General features: G+C 44.3%; 1 protein-coding gene across 4 annotated transcripts in view; it reads left to right on the top strand.

Moving 5' to 3' along the window:
- Positions 1 to 12830, top strand: part of LOC137359319 (phosphoribosyl pyrophosphate synthase-associated protein 1) — a 63421-nt gene extending 50591 nt beyond the window's left edge. For 3 of the 4 annotated variants that reach the window (XM_068025342.1, XM_068025345.1, XM_068025344.1), the window contains 5 exons: positions 1201 to 1256; positions 5382 to 5527; positions 9531 to 9601; positions 10853 to 10999; positions 12349 to 12830. In XM_068025342.1, the coding sequence (XP_067881443.1) occupies positions 1201 to 1256; positions 5382 to 5527; positions 9531 to 9601; positions 10853 to 10999; positions 12349 to 12507 (579 nt within the window). In that variant the 3' untranslated portion in view covers positions 12508 to 12830. The remainder of the gene's footprint in view (positions 1 to 1200; positions 1257 to 5381; positions 5528 to 9530; positions 9602 to 10852; positions 11000 to 12348) is intronic. The other variant, XM_068025343.1, reaches the window with a different exon arrangement.
- The last annotated feature ends 8358 nt before the right edge of the window (positions 12831 to 21188 follow it).

Consider the following 21188-nt stretch of genomic DNA (forward strand, 5'->3'; position numbering starts at 1 on the left):
ATCTGGCAAATGGAATATAATGTGGGAAAATGTGAAATTCTCCAGTTTGGCAGGAAAGATAAAAGAAGCATATTATCTAAATGGTGAGAGATTGCAGAGGGATCTGGGTGTCCTAGTGCATGAATCACCAAAAGGTTAATCTGCAGGTACAGTGGTTAGCACCGCAGCCTCACAGCTCCAGGGACCCGGGTTCGATTCTGGGTACTGCCTGTGCGGAGTTTGCAAGTTCTCCCTGTGACCACGTGGCTTTTTGCCGGGTGCTCCGGTTGCCTCCCACAGCCAAAGACTTGCAGGTTGATAGGTAAATTGGCCATTGAAAATTGCCTCTAGTGTAAGTAGGTGGTAGGGAATATGGGATTACTGCATGGTTAGTATAAATGGGTGATTGTTGGTCGGCACAGACTCAGTGGGCTGAAGGACCTGTTTCAGTGCTGTATCTCTGAATAAATAAATAAATTAGGAAAGCTAATAGAATGTTATCATTTATTGCGAGAGGAATTGAATACAAAAGTAGGGAGGTTATGCTTCAGCTATACAGGGCATTGGTGAGACCACATCTGGAGTACTGTGTACAGTATTGGTCTCCTTATTTAAGAAAGGATGTAAATGCTTTGGAGGCAGTACAGAGAAGGTTTAAGAGACTGATACCTGGAATGGACGGGCTGTCGTACGAGGAAAGATTGGACAGGCTAGGCTTGTATCTACTGGAATTTGGAAGAGTAAGAGGCGACTTGATTGAAACATATAAGATCCTGAGGGGTCTTGACAGGGTGGATGTGGAAAGGATGTTTCCCCTTGTGGGAGAATCTAGAGCTAGGGGTCACTGTTTGTTTAAAAATAAGGGGTCGCCCATTTAAGACAGATGAGAAATTTTTTTCTCTGTGTTGAGTCTTTGGAATTCTCTTCCTCAAAAGGCAATGGAAGCAGAGTCTTAGATTCTTGATAAGGGGATGGAAGGTTATCGGGGTGGGTGGAAATGTGGAGTGATCAGTTCAGCCATGAACTTATTGAATGGCGGAACAGGCTCGAGGGGCTGAGTGGCCTACTCCTGCTCTTAAGTCGTATGTTCATATGACACAGCCTTTACAATCGGCTTGGAAAGAGCCTTTGAAGCCAGCCCAGGTAATGTGAATTATAGAACTGATGCTGAAGCAAGTTCAATCTGCAAAAGATTTTGAAGCTGCACATTCTTTCTTACAGATTCATGATTACAGAAATGCAATTATTGTTGCAAAGTCACCAGCTGCTGCCAAGAGGTAAGGGTGGTCCGTCCTCGTAAGGGTGATGGGATCCAGAGTGTAATCTCCTGGGAGAATGGGGACTGTGTCATAGCCTCTCCCTTCCCTATCTCTAACTACCTCCAGCTCTGCGACTTTCTCGAGATTTCTGTGCTCTTCTAATTCTGGCCTCTTGAACATCCCTGACTTTACTCACTCCATCATTGGCTGTGCCTTCAACTGCCTAAGTTCTAAACTCTGAAATTCCCTCCCTAAACCTCTCCGAGTCTCCACCTCCCCCTCTCATTTAAGACGCTCCTTAAAATCTACCTCTTTGACCAAGCTTTTGTTATCTCCTTGTGTAGCTCGGTGTTTTACTGTTAAAAGGTGCTATATAAATATAGGTTGCTGTTTTTAAGTGTAATGACTTTGGTATTTTGTATACAGGAATCCCATAAGCAACAAGTAAGACATTACTTTTGTCCTGAAGGCCCGAAACATCAGGAGAGCTTGCTTCTCTTCATTCAAATAATGTCATCCATATGAACCACAGCAACGGGCGGACATGGTCTTTAATGGACATGGTCTCTAATGTCCCCTCTGACAGTACTGCATTCACGTGCCAGTAGGATATTGTGCTCAAGTTGTGCAGTGGAGTTTGAACCCATGTCTTGCTGAGCTGCGAACTGCCTTTATCCAAACTGCAAGTTTGGAGAGGTATCTGTCCATGTGGATGAGCCTTTAATGTGTGATGTCTGACTGGGTTGGAGAGCACATATGCTTGATGTAGTTTTCAAATGTGATTGTTACAATTTATTAATTTGTTCCTTTGCTGCTGTTTGGCTCCAATGCTTAAGACGGTCTATAAACTTGTAGAAACATAGAAACGTGATGGTACAGAAGGAGGCCATTTGGCCCATCGTGTCTGCTAGCTGTAAAAGAGTAATTGGGGACAATCAACAGCCCCCACCATCATCATCCTGGGGGTTACCATTATCTGGAAACTTAACTGGACTAGCCACGTAAATACTGTGGCTGCAAGAAAGAGCAGGTCAGAGGCTAGGAATCCTGCGGCGAGTAACTCACCTCCTGACTCCCCAATGCCTGTACCATCTACAAGGCACTAGTCAGGAGTGTGATAGAATACTCTCCACTTGCCTGGATGGGTGCAGCTGCAACAACACTAAGAAGCTCGACACCATCCAGGGCAAAGCAGCCCATTTGATTGGCATCCTGTTCACCACCTTCAATATTCACTGCCCCCACCACCAATGCACAGTGGCAGCAGTGTGTACCATCTATAAGATGTAGTGCCGCAACTCAGCAAGGCTCCTTTGATCTTTCAATCCCGTGATCTCTACCGCCTAGAAGGACAAGGGCAGCAGATGCATGGGAGCACCATCACCTGCAAGTTCCCCTGCAAGCTGCACACCATCCTGACTTGGAACTATATCGCCGTTCCTTCACTGTCGCTGAGTCAGAATGCTGGAACTCCCTTCCTAACAACACTGGGTGTACCTATACCCCAAGGACTACAGTGGTTCAAAAAGGCAGCTCGCCAGAACCTTCACGAGGGCAATTAGGGATGGGCATTAAATGCTGGCCTTGCCAGCGACGCCCGCATCCCACAAACTAATATTTTAAAAAAAAAAGCCTATAGCCCGAGAGGATTGGAAAATGATGCATCATAAGAAGTAGGAGTAGGCCATTTGGCTCCTCGATCCTGCTCTGCCATTTAATAAGACCGTGGCTGATCTGATTGTGGCCTTAACTCCACTTTCCTGCCTGCCTCCCATAACCCTCGACTCACTTGTAGATCAAAAATCTGTGACTCAGCCATGAATATATTCAGTGACCCAGCCTCCACTGCTCTCTGGTAGAGAATTCCAAAGATGAACCACCCTCTGAGAAGAAATTCCTCCTCATTTGTCTTAAATGGGAAATTTCTTATCTTGAGACAGTGCCCCTTGTTCTAGATTTCCCCCCCCCCCCCCCCCCCCCCACCCCAACTAGGGGAAACATCCTCTCAGCATCTGCTGTCAGCCCCCCTCGGAATCTCTTATGTTTTAACAAGATCACCTCTTATTCTTTAAACTCTACTGAGTATAGGCTCAACCTTCCCTCATAAGCCAACCCCTTCATCCCAGGAATCAGCCTAGTGAGCCTTCTCTGAACTGCTTTCGATGCAAGTATATCGTTCCTTTAAACAAATTCTAAAACAAAGACATGCCTAGTTTAAGTCTCTGAAATATCTCATCCTTTTAACACAGCTAGTTACTTCCTCAGTTAATGTTTAATGTGAAGTTGAAAATGAGGCTGCAGATATTAAGGAGGCAGGCAGGAAAGTGAAGTTATGGCCGCGATCCGATCAGCCATGATCTTATTGAATGGCAGAGCAGAAGAGCCAAATGGCCTACTCCTGCATGTTGAAATTTTCCCAGTAGAACCTTTGCTAGCTGGTATCTGAATTGTGTGCCTATTACCAGTGTTAAAATTGATGCTGATGGTCAGGTTGTGATGACAGGTACAGACCGCAGGCAGCTAGGCTGGGGTAACTGAAACAGACAGCACAGAAATGGGCCATTGGGTCTAACCGTTTCATGCCAATGTTTATGCTCCCCTAAGCTTTCTTCCACCATAATTCATCAATTCCTCCTATTCCTTTTTCTCCCTCAAGTGTTTTATATTATATTATATATCTCTGGGTAAAGTTTCTCCTGAAATCCCTATTGGATTTACTAGTGGCTATTATATTTATGGCTGCTAGTTCTGGTCTCCCCCACCACCCTCACGTGGAAACATCAGCTCCATCTCCATCTTCTCTATCAATTCCTTTTTGTAATTTTAAAGACCTCTATCAGGTCTCCCCTCAATCTTCTCTTCTCTAGAGGAAATGAGCCCCAACCTGTTCAGTGTTTCCTGATTAGTATAATCTCTCACTTCTGGTATCGTTCTAGTAAATCTTTTTTATACCTTCAAGTGCCCCCTACATGCTCTCTAAAATGAGACCAGAATTGTTCAGAGTGCCCCAGTTTTTAAAATTTGTTCTTGGAATGTGCTCATTGCTGGCTAGGCCAGCATTTATTGCCCTTGAATGAAGGTGCTGGTGAGCCACTGCCTTGACCGACTGCAGTCCACTTGTTGTAGTCCACATCCACAGTGCTTTTAGGGTGGGAGTTCCAGGATTTTGACGCAGTGACAGTGGAGGAACAGCAATATAGTTCCAAGTCAGGAGGGGAACTTGCAGGTGGTGGCGTTCTCTAGTGTCTGCTACCCTTGTCCTTCTAGGTGGTAGAGGTCATGAGTTCGGAAGGTGCTGTCAAAGGAGGCTTGGTGAGTTGCTGCAGTGCATCTTGAAGATGGTACACACTGCTGCCATTGTATCGGTGGTGGAGGGAGTGAGTGACACCCCATCTGCAAACAATCAAGCAGGCTGCTTTGTCCTGGATGGTGTTGAGCTTCTTTAGTGTTGTTGGAGCTGCACCCATCCAGGCAAGTGGAGAATATTCCATCACACTCCTGACTTGTCCTCTGACTCCGCACATGCATTTTGACCAGTCAGTCTTGCTAACTCAAGTGCAGAAGTGGCCATTTCCAGCAAATGCCAAGTAAGTGGGTGAACACCAAAACTCTGTGTGGCTGTAACGAAAGTAAAGGCACTAATCATTCTGAAAGTTACTGACCTGAACCCTTAAACAGTCTGATTAAAAATAACTGAGGAACACAGTTGGAATAAGTAAAAAATATTGAGTTTGAAAGAAAAAGATGGGAGATTCTATTAAATCCTGGCATTGTTAATTGTGTCAGATTCGCATTGCATTTCATGAGCAGTGGTCCAGCATTTGGAACTGGTGCCTTTAAACTGCCCGGTGGTTAGAGGCCTTGGCATAGCTGCATCTTGTGTGCTGCTGAGGTTTCACACACCACCCTCAGCCAGTCGCTTCATGATCTGTTGATGAGTAGTCAGGAGTTTATTACAGAAAGTATGCCACTCTGGTTTTAGTATAATTGCTTGCTTACCTCTCAGCATAGTTCTGTGTACTGGTTCATGGTGCTTTTCATTTTCAGAATCAGTAGTGATACACTTCAAACCATATATCACGTGAAAATTTATACGAAAATGATTTTGACATACTGTTGTCTGTTGACTCCCTTCTCTTTCAGAGCACAATCTTATGCAGAGAGACTACGGCTAGGGCTGGCAGTAATACATGGAGAGGCCCAGTATGCAGAATATGATATGGTGGATGGTCGTCACTCACCTCCAGCTGTAAAGAACACAACAATACATGCTGGTTTGGAGTTACCATGTAAGAAATATACTGGGCTGCAATTGCTCAAGATTATTAGTGTTTCAGATGTTCATATAGCTTCAAATAAACTAAATGTAGAGACTGAATCTGGCACCTTTCCTGGCAGCATTGGTAACTTGCCATGTTGGCAGCCTTTGCTTGCATTAGAGTGTTGCAGTGGTTTTGAATTTTGTTCATCATTAACTTTAGAGAATGGTGATTATTGCTTGGAAACTCAGCACAGTGGCAGTCTTTTTCTTTTGAAAACTAAACTTGCAAATATCTGCAGCTTTATGAACTTTGCTGCCAGGAGATACTGCACTGGCTAATGTGTTGCTCTAATCTGTACTATTGCTAATAAAACTGGTTCCAGCTACTTGGTCTTTATTATCACTGAACTGTTCCCAAATACAGTCCTATATGTAGTTTCTCTTTTTGTTCCATCCTTTTTCAGACAGGTTTCAATCTTTCATTAGCTGACTGCACCAACTTTTGTTCCCATGCTCTGTATGTTTGTGCAAAAGAGCAAGCACAAACTCTCACTCTCATTCTGTCTCTTTCTCTCCTATACTCTTGTAAACTATCACAGTCACACTCAGTCTCACATGTGCCCCATATGCTTTCTCCCTGCCTCTCTCTATTTCAATTGTTTGAACCCAAGGCATTGAGTCTAATTGTCATGCTCTAATTGCTGTGCTGAACTGCATCACCTAACCTGATTCATCCAAAGAATGGAAGCTAGAGCCTTCCTGGACACACTTAACCAATTAAGCCATTGGAGATGCTCATACAATTTAGTGATGGACCTGGTGACTCCATTTGATGTAAGTTCCTTTGAAGCTGGTTTGTTTGTGGCATGGGGATGTTGGCAGTTGACAATGACCTGCTGCTGACTTCACTTTCACTGGAGCCATGGTTTACATTCCAGGAAAACGAGGTGAAAATGGCACCTCGTACAACTGATTTTTGCGAACCTGTCTGGTTTAATCCTTGGTCTGGTTGCTCAAAATTACAAAGTGGGAGTGGAATTTAATAGCACACTCGTCAGCTGGCATGTAGAAGGTCTCTTTGAGTGACACCATTGCTTTTGGTCTTTGAGGTTTTGTTGTACTGTAACTTTTTGTTCTGTTTTATTAATTTGTATTCTGCCTTTGTGCATTTGTGCTTTTAGCTGTACATAGGCTGCAAGTTCCGTTTCCTGGCATTGAGCTTCCAAGTACGAGAGTATAATTCTTCCATTTTACTTTTTGGCGAGGTCTGATTCTGGGATACACAGGGCTGTTTGTGATTTGCAGCTTTATTAACTGCATGTGTGAATGGACAAGTACCCGTGCAGGGGCCTTGAGTGTCAGACTGAATAATGAGTGAAGCAGAATTTCTTGCACTTTGTCTAAATGTATGGAAGGACCATAGTGTCGAGTGTCCTGTCAATCAAATAAGGAATCTTTTTTTTTAAATGAGCATATCCTTGCAGCAACATTGGCATATTTGTAAAGATCTATATAAAAAAAAATGCAAGTACAAAAAAATGAAATAAGAATGAAGAATGTTGGAAATGCACAGTGGTTCTGAGCACTTCAGAAAAGGAAAAAGGCCAAGTTTCTGTTCTGGGCCACAAATGGCAGATTGGTAGCAGTACTGCCCCAGACCAACACAAACACATGTCTGAAAGAAACTATGCACAAGATTTGTGCTTTGCAAGTGGATGCAGAATGAGTTGAGGAACCTCTTGTCCTTTAAAGCCCTTCAAGTTTCCAGTTTGGATGTGGACTGACATTTTGGGTATAACTTTGTCTTTTGCTCTTTCCGGATGCTGGTGAGCCCCCGAGTGCATTTACAGCATTTTGTGCTATATTTGAGATATTTGTATTTTGTACAGTGGTTTAATTCTCGCTCATTGTTGCTGCAGTGATTCTAGCAAGCTTTTCATTCCCATCTTCAGGCTGCTTAAATGTTCTTTTGCCTTTGAACAAACTACCTTCTTAAGGTGTATTACTTCCCTGGGGATGGGGGTCTAATTAGCCAAGGCTTTTTGTTGGAAAATTTTACAACCTGTTGGAATTTGCTGCCTTTGCTTAAATGTAAAGGTTGAAATCCCTGGCAATAGTGACCCATTAACTAGCACATGGCATGTATATTGCAGTTTTGTGTTCAGTACCTGACAGTAAATCTGTTAGACCCATAGTGGCATGTTTGAAACTGCAGCGTGGGGATTCAAATACTTTGATTTTCAAACACTAGGAGCACTGAGGATGTCACATTTTGTATTTGTTTGTTAACTCACTGGGATGATTCTGGTGATGAACACTATAACAACTGGTCTGGCCGTAGCAGTTGAGGTCTGCTGGCAGTTAGGATGGGGGTGCCCAGGTGTGTGCCGGTCTTTTGAGGTGTTCCTAAAATAGAAGCGTTTGAAAACTTCTGCAGTAATGGATGAGAGTTTACTCTGATCTGTGGTCTTTTACACGCATTTTGTTCTGCTTTCCTGGTGCTGTGATTAGCCATCCTTTTGCATGTTTCAAATACTGTGCAGAACTGGACCATTATACTTCCACAGCCGTTGTCTGTGTTATTTCACACGAGGAAAATGTAAATTTATACAAGTGTTTTAAGAAGTGTAGAACATGGGGTTTCAGCTTTGGAAATGGTTTGGGGAGTAGCGCAGGGACCCCACATTGTCAAACCTTTCCAGTGCCGCACAGTTTCAATACTCATTCCTACAAAGCTGGCATGTTCTGGTGAAATGTCTGAGTGAGCTTTGGTCTACCAGTTGTGCTTGGGTTTGTAGCAATGAAACTTGACCATGTGTATGCCACGCGCAGCAAACACTGGAGTAGTCCCTGAGAGTGATTGCTGGGTGTTGTATGTTTGGCTTTTGTTAGGTGGTGAGAGCTTTGGGGAAATTGGAACTGGTTTCTTTGCATTTGTGCCAGATATTCAATGAATGAGGTGGCTGGAGAGTAACCAGGGACAACCAAAACCTTTAGTTACCAGTGCTTCGAAAAAGCCTTCCAGCTTCTCTCCTCCATTCTTAGTGCATTGGGTGGTGTTGGATTAAAGGAGCCTTCTTCTGCCACTTGTTTAATGCATGCTCTCTTGTGATACAGGAGCTGAATAAAATGCACATTCTGCAACAGGGAGCTCACTGGCACACTCTGGATCTCGTGCTAGTGTCGTAAGACATTGCGCCTTGTCAACTAATGTTTAGATAGCTCCATTTCCTTTACTTCCTGGATATATCAGTCCAACATTTATTGAGGATTAGCTTGGTTGGGAATTATAAAGGCCTCCACCAGTGTTGACCCTGGTTTGCCTACATTCTGCTTATTAGCATGAATAAGGTTCTGAAATTTGGACCTGGCAACTCATGAGAGCCCCTTCTGTAACTCTGACCTGTTAACAGCTTTGCCTCCATGTATTTTTTTTTATATAGAATTGAACATTTTGAATATTCAGCAAAAGGAAAGAGAGCTGAGCAGATCTTAGTATGTAACACCTGAGAAAAAGGGCACAAATCTCAGACGGTGATTCTGTATAAAGTACTGATATGCCCACTCCTAAAGTTCTGTTGGCTGCACTGCAACCAAGATGTGCAGGTATTTGAGGCACTGCAGAAGCCTAGCTCATGACATCTGAACTATAAGGTGATGTTAAAGAGCTTGAAATTGTTTACAGTAGAGAAAGGGAGACTTGGGAGGTATCAAGTATTCAAGATTCTGAAGGGAATTGTAAAATGAACCGATATGTTCAGATTTAGCTTAAGGCGCAGCTATGAAGCACCCAGCCTCTTCACTAATGAGCAAACTATAACCCAATCCTTTTCTTCTCCAGCTCTGCCATATGTCTCAGCCTCTTCTGTAATGTGCATTGATTGCATATCATCTAAGAGAAATAATAAAAGGGTGTCAAAGATGCTGCATCCATGGAATGTGCCTTTTGTTTCACTCCGAGGGGAGATTAGGGAGCTTTTTTTGATCTGAACTTGCCTGATATAAATAACCAGTCTCTTTCCATTATGCAGTGATGATGCCGAAAGAAAAACCGCCTATTACTGTAGTTGGAGATGTTGGTGGAAGAATAGCCATCATCGTGGTAAGAATGGAATTGTGCAAGGTTCTTGTTTATCACTGACGTTTTAAGATAGACCCTGATTGATTTGGTGGGTAGTGTTACTCCCTGATAAGTGCGTGAAGCAGTGTGATTTTCCCCATTAGGCTGTATTTAGGATGCTTGTTTCTGTTCAGTGAAACACAGAACAGCTCATCACAGTGAGACATGAGATTCTCTACAGCTTCTTGACTAGATTTATTTTATTCATGGGCTGTGGGTGTCGCTGGCAAGGCCAGCATTTATTTCTGCTCTCCAATGAAGATGGTGGTGAGTCCCCTTCTTGAACCTCTGTAGTCCTTGGGGATATAGGTACAACCACAGTAAGGAAGGGAGTTCCAGGATTTTGACCCAGAGACCGTGAAGGAACGGCTGTATAGTTCCAAGTCAGGATGGTGTGTGGCTTGGAGGGGAACTTGCAGGTGGTGGTGTTCCCATGCATCTGCGGCCCTTGTCCTTCTAGGTGGTAGAGGTCGCGGGTTTGGAAGGTGCTGTCGAAGGAGCCTTGGTGAGTTGCTGCAGTGCATCTTATCAATGGTGCATGCTGTTGCCACTGAACGCTGGTGGTTGAGGGAGTGAATGGTGTGTTAGAGGGCCTGCATGCTGCTGCCGTTGTTAGCCTGCATGTGTAGTCCTGTGTTGTAACTTCACCAGATTAGTCCCTCATTTTTGGATACACTTGGTGCTGCTTCTGGCACGAGCACAAACTCAAGCTATGGTTTGTCTCACTGGATCTCTGTCAACAGTCATTTTCAAATTGCAAAGAATTCTGATTAATTTTGTGTTTTAGCTTTACAACAATTGACTTTGATTTATTGAAGCTGGTTTGCAGTAAGTGGTGGCCCCACTGTAGGTGGGACTGATGATCCCTGGGAGTTCACTGATCGCAGATGAAAAGCTAAATTTAATCCTTGAGACTGACTGATTTTAAGGAAAGAAGTAACTTGCGTTACATCATGCCTTTCACAAACCAAAGTGCTTTATAGCTATTGTAATGGAAAAACCATGGCAGCCAATTTGTGCACAGCATGATTCGTAAACCGTAATGTGATAAATGGCAATTAAGCTGAGCTGGGTGGTGGTCGTTGAGGAGTAAATACATTTTTTATAAAGTGAGGCTGTGGTAATGTATCTGTCATATGGGATGAAGTTGGGTTTCGCTGTTTACTGAAGCTGTGTTAATTTCCAGTTGATTGTCTCTCTCTTCATCTCTCTCCTATCCACCTTCCCAAACAGGACGACATTATTGATGATGTTGATGGTTTTGTAGCAGCTGCTGAGATTCTGAAGGAGCGAGGCGCATACAAGATATACGTCATGGCTACTCACGGTCTTCTCTCTGCTGATGCCCCTTGTTTGATCGAGGAGTCAGCCATCAATGAGGTATTATTATTGCCGCTGTTTCCTAATGTTTGGGTGGCGCAGTGGTTAGCACTGCCGCCTCACAGCTCCAGGGTCCCGGGTTCGATTCTGGGTACTGCCTGTGTGGAGTTTGCAAGTTCTCTGTGTCTGCGTGGGTTTTCTCCGGGTGCTCCGGTTTCCTCCCACAAGCCAAAAGACTTGCAGGTTGGTAGGTAAATTGGCCTTTATAAATTGTCACTAGTATAGGTAGGTGGTAGGGAAATATAGGGTCAGGTGGGGATGTTGGGTAGGAATATGGGATTAGTGTAGGATTAGTATAACTGGGTGGTTGCTGGTTGGCACAGACTCGGTGGGCCGAAGGGCCTGTTTCAGTGCTGTATCTCTAATCTAAAAAATCTAAATCTAATCTCAGGAAGGTCTGTTTTTATTTAAGGTAGTGGCGGTGCAGTGGTCAGCACCGCAGCCTCACCACTCCAGCGACCCGGGTTCAATTCTGGGTCCTGCCTGTGTGGAGTTTGCAAGTTCTCCCTGTGTCTGCGTGGGTTTCTGTCGGGTGCTCCGGTTTCCTCCCACAGCCAAAGACTTGCAGGTTGATAGGTAAATTTGCCGTTGTAAATTGTCCCTAGTGTGGGGATGTGGTAAAGAATATGGGATTAATGTAGGATTAGTATAAATGGGTGGTTGTTGGTCGGCACAGACTCGGTGGGCCGAAGGGCCTGTTTCAGTGCTGTATCTCTAAATAAAAAAAAAATAGTGTGAATGGTTAGAAAGTTCTGTATTCATAGTCTATTGTGTTATAGTGGATATGTAACTGTTGATGTGTACTAGTATTGGGTGGTATGTGTAGCTGTGTACAGTGAAGACAGTTAGCTAGCAGCTTGCTCTGAATAGAGGACAATGAAGCGTAATCAGACAGAAAACCAACTTTGAACTATAACTGTTTTGATGAGTGGGGGGAGTAAGAACTTGGTCAAATAGATGTCATTACTTCAGACTTTTTTTAATTTTTAAGGGTAAGCCTCTTGCTGCTTTGTTGGTCACTTGACAATAATTTCCTGGTCAGTTCCTTTGTGCTGGCTTAGCTTTGTTCCCTTGTGACCCCTCTATCCCTCCCCACCACCACTTTTTTTTTTGTTTTGTTTTCTACTTCAATACTTAATTCACTTTCATTTTGAGTTTTGAAGGGCCCAGCTCAAAATGTTGACCTGTTTGCTGTCCACTGACCTGCAAGATGTGCACCACAAACCCCCCCCCGCCCCCAGCCACACACGCACCTGCATCCCTTTCCAGTATTTTCTGCTTTTATTTCTTTGTTTCCAGTTTACTTAAGTTTCTCTAGTATATGTGATATAATTCTTCTTGTCCTGAAGGTGGTTGTAACAAACACCATTCCTCATGAGGTCCAAAAGTTACAGTGCCCCAAGATCAAAACTGTGGACGTCAGCATGATCCTGTCTGAAGCTATCCGCCGCATCCACAACGGTGAATCCATGTCATACCTGTTCCGCAACATCACAGTCGATGACTAGCCAGTTCCGAGTCTTCCCTCCTGAAGCTGTAAAGTATGTAACCAGACAGGTAATGCAGGTGCATTATAGTAATACCTGGCACAACTGTAATTACTAAGAGCAGAATCTGTTCTGTGCCTGCAGTGGCTGGTATTTTCTAGCCGTTACTATTCAAAAGTCATCATGTGACAACAAGAGACACCCTGCTTTCGAATCAACGTTTTAAATAGTTACTGCATTGTCATTTCATTCTGTAAATAAAGACTGTACAGTCTGTTGAAAATTACTGTTGATTGTCTTAAAGCTGTATATTGTCAATAAACTCAATGCAGTTGGGTCACTCACTTCCTGTACAGACTGCTTTGACAAATCAGGTCAGAAGTAATGTGAAATGAAACACTAACAATAGAAAATCCACTGACTCTACATTCAAAATGTTTTTCATTATTCTGGTTTAAACTTCGACAGCATCATCTGGGATGTAGAAGATTCCTGATGGGTTGGTTTTCATGTTGGTAACTAAATTATGATTACCTAAGAATTGTCAATGGTTATGATTTGGTTCTGGACAAACCAGGGTCCACAGTTAACTTTTTATTAGTTTGGGGGATGTGGGTTGAGGTTTCACACACCACTCAGCAAGGCTAGCATTTATTGCCCATCCTTAATTGTCCTTGAGAAGGTGGTGAACCGCTGCAGTCCTTGAGTTGTAGGTGGGCCAACAGTGCTGTTAGGTCAAAATCCTGGAACTCTCTTCCTAACGACAGTGAAGGAATGGTGATATAGTTCCAAGTCAGGATGGTGTGTGGCTTGGAGGGGAACTTGCAGGTGGTGGTGTTCCCATGCATCTGCTGCCCTTGTCCTTCTAGGCTGCAGAGGTCATGGGTTTAGAAGGTGCTGTCTCAGCTGCCTGTGGTGAGTTGCTGCAATGCATACTGTAGATGGGACACACTGCTACCACTGTGCATCAGTGGTAGAGGGAGTGAATGTTTGTGGATGGGGTGCCAATCATGTGGGCTGCTTTGTCCTGGATGGTGTTGAGCTTCTTGAGTGTTGTTGGAGCTGCACCCATCCAGGCAAGTGGAAAGTATTCCATCACACTCCTGACTTGTGCCTTGTAGATGGTGGACAGGCTTTAGGGAGTTGGGAGGTGAGCTACTCGCTGCAGGACTCCTAGCCTCTGACCTGCTCTTGTAGCCACAGTATTTATATGACTGGTCCAGTTCAGTTTCTGGTCAGTGGTAACCCCCAGGATAGTGAGGGGGAGGGGTTCATCGATGGTAATGCCATTGAATGTCAAGGGAAGATGGTTAGATTCTCTCTTGTTGGAGATGATCATTGCCTGTCACTTGTGTGGCCTGAATGTATCTTGCCACTTACCAGCCTAAGCCTGGATGTTAAAGTTTTGCTGCATATCGACACACTGCTTCAGTATCTGAGGAGTCACGAATGGTGCTGAATATTGTGCAATCATCGGTGAACATCCCCACTTCTGACCTTATGGAGGGAAGGTCATTGATGAAGCAGCTGAAGATGTTTGGGCCAAGGGCACTACCCTGAGGAACTCCTGCAGCAATGTCCTGAAGCTGAGATGATTGGCCTGCTATATCCACAACCTTCATCCTTTGTACCAGGTATGACTCCAACCAGCAGAGAGTTTCCCCCCTGATTCTCATTGACTCCATTTTGCTCGGGCTCCTTGATGCCATACTCTGTCAAATGCTGCCTTGATGTCAAGGGCAGTCACTCTCACCTCACCTCTGGAGTTCAGCATTTTTGTCCATGTTTGAACCAAGGCTGTAATGAGGTCAGGAGCTGAGTGGCCCTGGCAGAACCTATACTGAATGTCAGTGAGTAGGTTATTGCTGAGTAAGTGCTGCTTGGCAGCGCTGTCTACAGAGAGTAGACTGATGGGGTGGTAATTGGCCGGGTTGGACTTGTCCTGCTTTTTGTGCACAGGACCTACCTGGGCAATTTTCCACATTGTCAAGTAGATGCCAGTGTTGTAGCTGTACTGGTACAGGTTGGGGCCCATAGCCTTTGCAGTATGCAATGCCTTCAGCCATTTGTTATCACATTGAGTGAATCGGCTTGGCTGAAGACTGGGATCTGTGATGCTGGGGACCTCCGGAGGAGGCCGAGATGGATCATCCACTCGGCACCTCTGGCAGAGATGGTTACAAATGCTTCAGCCTTATCTTTTGCACTGTTGTACTGGCCACCCCCCCCCCCAAATTGAGGATGGGGATATTTGTGGAGCCTCCTCCTCATCCAGTCAGTTATTTAATTGTCCACCACCACTCACGACTAGATATGGCAGGACAGTGTCTTCTACTGTGAAGGCGGATACAAAATAATTGTTCAAAGCCTCTACAATTTCCCATTAATTCCCAGTCTCGTCCTCTAAGTGTTCACTTAAGGAACTTTTTTTTATATATTTGTAGAAGCTTTTACTGTCTGTCATATTTCTTACTAGTTTTCTCTCGTACTCTAATTTCTCTCTTCTTTGGAGTAAGTGCCTGCTGTTCTATGGATTTAATTGATGCTGAAATTCCCATTAGCTGAAATTTTCACATTGAGTGGTACTCTTGCAGTGTAAATTCACCTTTTTTTGTGCATTTGTTCCAGGGCTGTCCTCTGTCTTTAATCTGCTGGGCTGTGGTGATGGATTGTTCATAGTAACCTGTTAATTCCCTAAATAACTTCTCAAAATAGCTAAAAAGCCTTTTTTGGTTATGTCCCTCAAAGCTGTTGGTGTTGGAAGTCAATTGAAGCTTTTAGATTATTGTTGGGTAAGTGTATCAAGGGATATGCATTAAAGACATGTCTGGGATTGTGATACAGATCAGGGATGCTCTAATTGAATAGCAAAACAGCCTCAAAGGGCTGAATGACTTCCTATTCCTGTACATCTTTTCACCAAATTATCTTGTAACCTGTGACAGCCTTAGTTAAAGGAAACTTAAATTAATCTGTCATCCATTCCACATCCTCCACTTACTGAGACTGTCGAGCCCAATTTAACAATGGGAAAATATGGAACTTTTTTTAAAAACCAAGTCCAACAGTGCAGGGCACCGAGATTGAAGAGGATAGTAGAGAAGTAATGGTAACTTGGGAAGCAGTGTCCAGGTGATGCCAAACTTAAATTTCAAATGACTGTAGTTTGTAGGAGGAGGTGAGGAGCTGTTTTGCACTGAGACTCTGGGCGAGTGGCTAATCTTGATTTCAGCACAACCAAGATGCAAGGGGGAACAAGAATATGTAGGGCAGAATATTTGAACCTTTCGAAGCAGCAAGCAAAGAAAGTTTCAGAGTTTCAATCAGTGCTGAATAAAACAGATGCAAAAAAAAATAGTAGTAATTTGTGGGGAAAGAGAAGCTGAAGGCTAGCATGATCTGTCCCTCGGAATGTGAAGCATTTGAAGAACCTGGCCTATTGGGGAGCACTATTCATATTTTAAAGTCTCAGGACGAGCCTTTAACTGCAGCTAACCAACATAATTGCATGGTGCTCGTGGGATAACAGCAACCCTCCCTCCTCCCCACCACTCCCCAACACCAGGGTCAGGTGATTCAGAACCCCTTGCAACAGCATGTAAGTTATTTCATCTCACTAGAAATGAAATTTTTTTTGTATACTAAAGATTGCTTGCATTTTAGGAGCTTCCATTGAATAGCAAAAATGACAACTGAAACGGCCTGTTTACCTGCAGTGAAATTAGACTAAAATGCTGCTTTGACTGCTTTAATGGAAGATTCTATTTGTGTGCTGTATAACTCCCCTTTCGGGTTATGCATAGCCTGTTAAGGATATGCCAGCAGATTGGTATTATCTCCCTGCGGTGATCATCCCATGGAGGCACAGTCAACATATGTGTCTGCGCATCAACTCTGAAGGCCAGCATCTCAGATATAGAGCATTTCTGTGACCCGCGGGGTGGCGTTCTGAGGAACATCCCAGATGCTGTGAAGCTATTCATCCTGGGTGACATCAACGCTTGTGTTGGGACAGACAGTGATTCATGGCCAATGTGCCTTGGTTGTCATGGGGTGGGCAATATGTAATCATAGAAATTTTAAGGCATCGAAAGAGGCCACTTGGCCCAATGTGTTTGTACCGGCTGAAAAATGATCCACCTAATCTAATCCCACCTTCCAGCATTTGGTCCGTAGCCCTGCAGATTACAACACTTGAGGTGCATATCCAGACTCCCTTTCAATGAGTTGAGGCTTTCTGCCTCAACTACCCTTTCAGGCAGTGAGTTCCAGACCCCCACCACCCTCTGGGTGAAAAAGTTTTTCCGCATCTTCCTTCTAATTTTTCTACCAATCACTTCAAGTCTATGCCCCCTCGTCACTAACCCCTCTGCTAAGATGAATAGGCCCTTCACCTCCACTCTATCCAGGCCCCTCGCAATATTGTACATTTCAATCAGATCTCCCCCTTAGCCTTCTCTGATCCAAGGAGAATAACCTCAGCCTATCCAATCTTTCCTCATAGCTGTATTTTTTCAGTCCCGGCAACATCCTCGTAAATCTCCTCTGTATCCTCTCTAGTGCAATTACATCCTTTCTGTAATGAGATGACCAGAACTGCGCACAGTGCTCACGTTGTGGTCTAACCAATGAGTTCGACCTAACCCTAACCCTAACCTACCTGCTCTTGTATTCTATACCTCGACTAATAAAGGAAAGAATTTCATATGCCGCCTTAACCACCTTATCGACAAGTCCTACTACAATGATAATGGACAGTGCCTTCTTGAGCTTTGTGACCTGAATGAACTCTGCATTGCCACTACCTTTTTCCAGGGCAGACATTGCCACAAGGTCTGGTCATCACTAGGAGGCATAACCTGGCTGGTATTCTTCACACCTGCACCTAGTATAGTGCAGATTGCGACACCAGCCATTCTCTTTATCAGCAGCAGAGTGAAGGTGCAGCCCCGAAAGTTCCACAGTTCCAAACATGACGGCCCGCCACACATCAACATCCCTTGCATAAGCAATAATGCCAAATTCGCACTGTCGCTAGAACGCTTCCTACCCTCAAAATCTTAACGAGAAGTATCGATGCCGGTGTTGAAGCTTGGAAGTGACTAAGCTCAATCATCTATGAAGCATCATTTGGTAAAGGTGGAACCCACAACAAGAGTTGGTTTGAGACCTACTCAGCTGAGATGATATGTTGTTGCAAAAAACAAAGCCTACCTGATGCACGACATAAACCCAACAGCTAAGACACTGCATGATCTGAAAGTAGCCAAGACAACCGTGCAAAGGAGAGAGAGAGATACTGCACAAACAAACACTGGATCAGCTTGTCAAGAAATTCAAACTGCATGTGACAAAAGAAAGCTGAGCTATGTACGAAGGACTGAAGAGGGCGCTTGGCCTTGCCATCACCAAAGTTGCTCCCCTGAAGTCGGCAGAAGTAAACAGATGCACTGCTGGGCTGAACACTGCTGTCAGCTATACTCGTGAGAGTCTGGCATCTCCCAGTCTGCGCTCTCCTGCAACTTCCTGTCATAAATGAGTTAGATGAACCCTCTTCACTGGAGCTTGAGAAGGCCATAGACCACCTAGCGAACAGAAGGGCACCGGGCAAGGATGGAATCCCAACTGAACTACTCAAGCACAAAGTCCCATCTATTGCCACACCTTTGACCACCTCCTCCTCTGTTGGAAAGTAGGCTCCGTTCCACAGGAGATGCGTAATGCCAAAATCATCACGCTATACAAAAAGAAAGACGACAGAGGAGACTGCAATAACGACAGGGGCATTTCACTCTATAGTGTCACAGGGAAGAAATCTGCTGGGGTCATACTTAAAAGACTCCAGTTACTTGCAGGCCAAGTGTATTCAGAAGCACAGTGTGGTTTCTGGTCGCCACACTACCAGAAGGACGTGGAGGCTTTGGAGAGGGTACAGAGGAGGTTTACCAGGATGTTGCCTGGTCTGGAGGGCATTAGCTATGAGGAAAGGTTGGATAAACTCGGATTGGTTTCACTGGATCGACGGAGGTGGAGGGGCGACATGATAGAGGTTTACAAAGTTATGAGCGGCATGGACAGAGTGGATAGTCAGAAGCTTTTTCCCAGGGTGGAAGAGTCAGTTACTAGGGGACATAGGTTTAAGCTGCGAGGGACAAAGTTTAGAGGGGATGTGCGAGGCAAGTTCTTTACACTGAGGGTGGTGAGTGCCTGGAACTTGCTGCCGGGGGAGGTGGTGGAGGCAGGTACGATAGCGACCTTTAAGAGGCATCTTGACAAATACATGAATAGGATGGGAATAGAGGGATATGGTCCCCGGAAGTGCAGAAGGTTTTAGTTTAGGCAGGCATCAAGATCGGCGCAGGCTTGGAGGTCCGAATGGTCTGTTCCTGTGCTGTACTGTTCTTTCTTTCCGTGCCGGCAGATCTATTGTGGACATGATCTTCATACGCTAGCTACAAGAGAAGTGTAGGGAACAGAGTATACCCCTCACAGGGAGATTTGCTAGTGCTGTTGAGGAAGGCTTAAACTAAATTGTAAGGGGGATGGGAACCTGAGAGGGAGCTTGGACTGGAGTGAAGCAAAACTGGTAACTTGTCAGAGGTGTGGGAACTGGGAGCAAGTATCATTGGAACACCAAGGAGCACAGAATACTGGGGGAGATAGGGAATAATAAATTATTCGGTGGGGTAAGAGTAAGGGAGAAAGTAATAAAGTCTGAATCAGGGTTAATGTGCATGTATATGAATGCACTGAGTGTTAATAAGACTGGTGAGTTACAGGTACAGATTTCCATGTGGAAACATGATGTGACTATAACAGAAATCTGGCTCAAAGTAGGGCTGGACTGGCTTTTAAATATTCTTGGAGACAAGGTGTTTGGGAAAGATAGGAAAGGGGGAAGGGTGGTGGTATTGATTAAGGAGAGCATTGCAGTGCTGGAGAAAAAGGATGTCCCAGAGGAGTTGAGGACAGGAATCTATTTGGCTAGAGCTAAGGAACAAAAAAGGTGCCGTTACATTGCTCGATGTCTCTAGGCCACCAGCTAGTGGGAAGGACATGGAGGAACAAATTTGCAAGGAAATTAGAGAGGTGCAAAAATTATAGGGTAGTTATAATGGGGGACTTTATCCAAACATAGACTGGGATAATAGTGTAAAGGGCAGTGAGGGGCAAGAGTGTGTTCAGGAAAATTTTCCACAACAGCGTTGCTAGTCCAACGAGAAAGGAGGCACTGCTAGACCTGGTTCTTGAGATTGAGGTGGGCCAAGTGGATCAAGTATCAGTAGGAGAGCATTTAGGGAATAGTGATCATTGTATCATAAGGTTTAGGCTGACAATGGAAAAGGACAAAGAGCAATCCAGGGTAAGAATAATTAACTGGGGAAAGGCAAACTTCAGTGGGGTAAGAATGAAGCTGGGGCGAATAAATTGGAGTCAAAGGCTGGCAGGAAAACTGGTAGATGAACAATGGGCTACCTTCAAAGAAGAGAGGGTGCGGGCACAGTCAAGGTATGTTCCCTCGAAGGGGAAAAGTAGGGCAAACAAATCCAGAGTTCACTGAATGAGAAACTGGTAAAGATTAAGATACAGAAGAAAAAGTGTGCTTATGACAGATACCAGGCAGAAAATACTGTTGAGAACCAGGCTGAATATAGAAGGTCCAGAGGGGAAGTAAAAAAGCAAATAAGAGAAACAAAGAGAGAGCATGAAAAGAGACTGGCAGCTAACATTAAAGGAAATCTTGATATTTTCTATAGGCATATAAATAGTAAAACGGTGGTAAAAGGAGGAGTGGGGCCGATTAGGGACCAGAAAGGGGATTTACACATGGAGGCAGAGGGTATAGCTGAGGTATTAAATAAATACTTTGCATCTGTCTTTACCAAGGAAGAAGATGCAACCCAGGCAATGTTGAAAGAGGAGGAAGTCAGACACTAGAGGGGTTTAAAATTGATACAGGAAGTATTAGATGGGCAGTCTGCACTTAAAGTGGATAAAGCACAGGACCAGATGAGATGCATCCAAGGATACTGAGGGAAGTGGGGGTGGAAATCACAGAGGCACTGGTCATAATTTTTCAGTCTTCCTTAGACTCGGGGGTGGTGCCAGAGGACTGGAATTGCAATCGTTCCACCCTTGTTCAAAAAAGGGTGTTAAGTTAAGCCCAGCAACTACAGGACAGTCAGTTTAACTTCAGTGGTGGGAAAACTTCTAGAAAAAATAATTTGGGACGAAATGAACAGTCACATGGACAAAAGCGAGTTGAGGAAAGCCAGCATGAATTTTTTAAAGGGAAAATCATAGAGTTATAAAGCACAGAACGAGGCGCATTGGCCCATCGTCTCTGTGCTGGCCATCAAGCACCTAACTATTCTAATCCCATTTTCCAGCACTTGGCCCATAGCCTTGTATGCTATGGCATTTCAAGTGCTCATCTAAATACTTCTTAAATGTTGTGAGGGTTCATGCCTCTACCACCACTTCAGGCAGTGTGTTCCAGATTCCAACCACCCTCTGAGTGAAAAAATTTTCCTCAAATCCCCTCTAAACCTCCTGCCCCTTACCTTAAATCTATGGCCCCTGTTATTGACCCCTCCGCTAAGGGAAAAAGTCTCTTCCTATCTAACCTATCAATGCCCTCATAATTTTGTAAACTCAATCATGACCCCCCCTCATCCTTCTCTGTTCTAAGGAAAACAACC

The sequence above is a fragment of the Heterodontus francisci genome, unplaced genomic scaffold (genome assembly GCF_036365525.1).
Source record: "Heterodontus francisci isolate sHetFra1 unplaced genomic scaffold, sHetFra1.hap1 HAP1_SCAFFOLD_524, whole genome shotgun sequence".
In the NCBI taxonomy this organism is placed as follows: Eukaryota; Metazoa; Chordata; class Chondrichthyes; order Heterodontiformes; family Heterodontidae; genus Heterodontus; species Heterodontus francisci.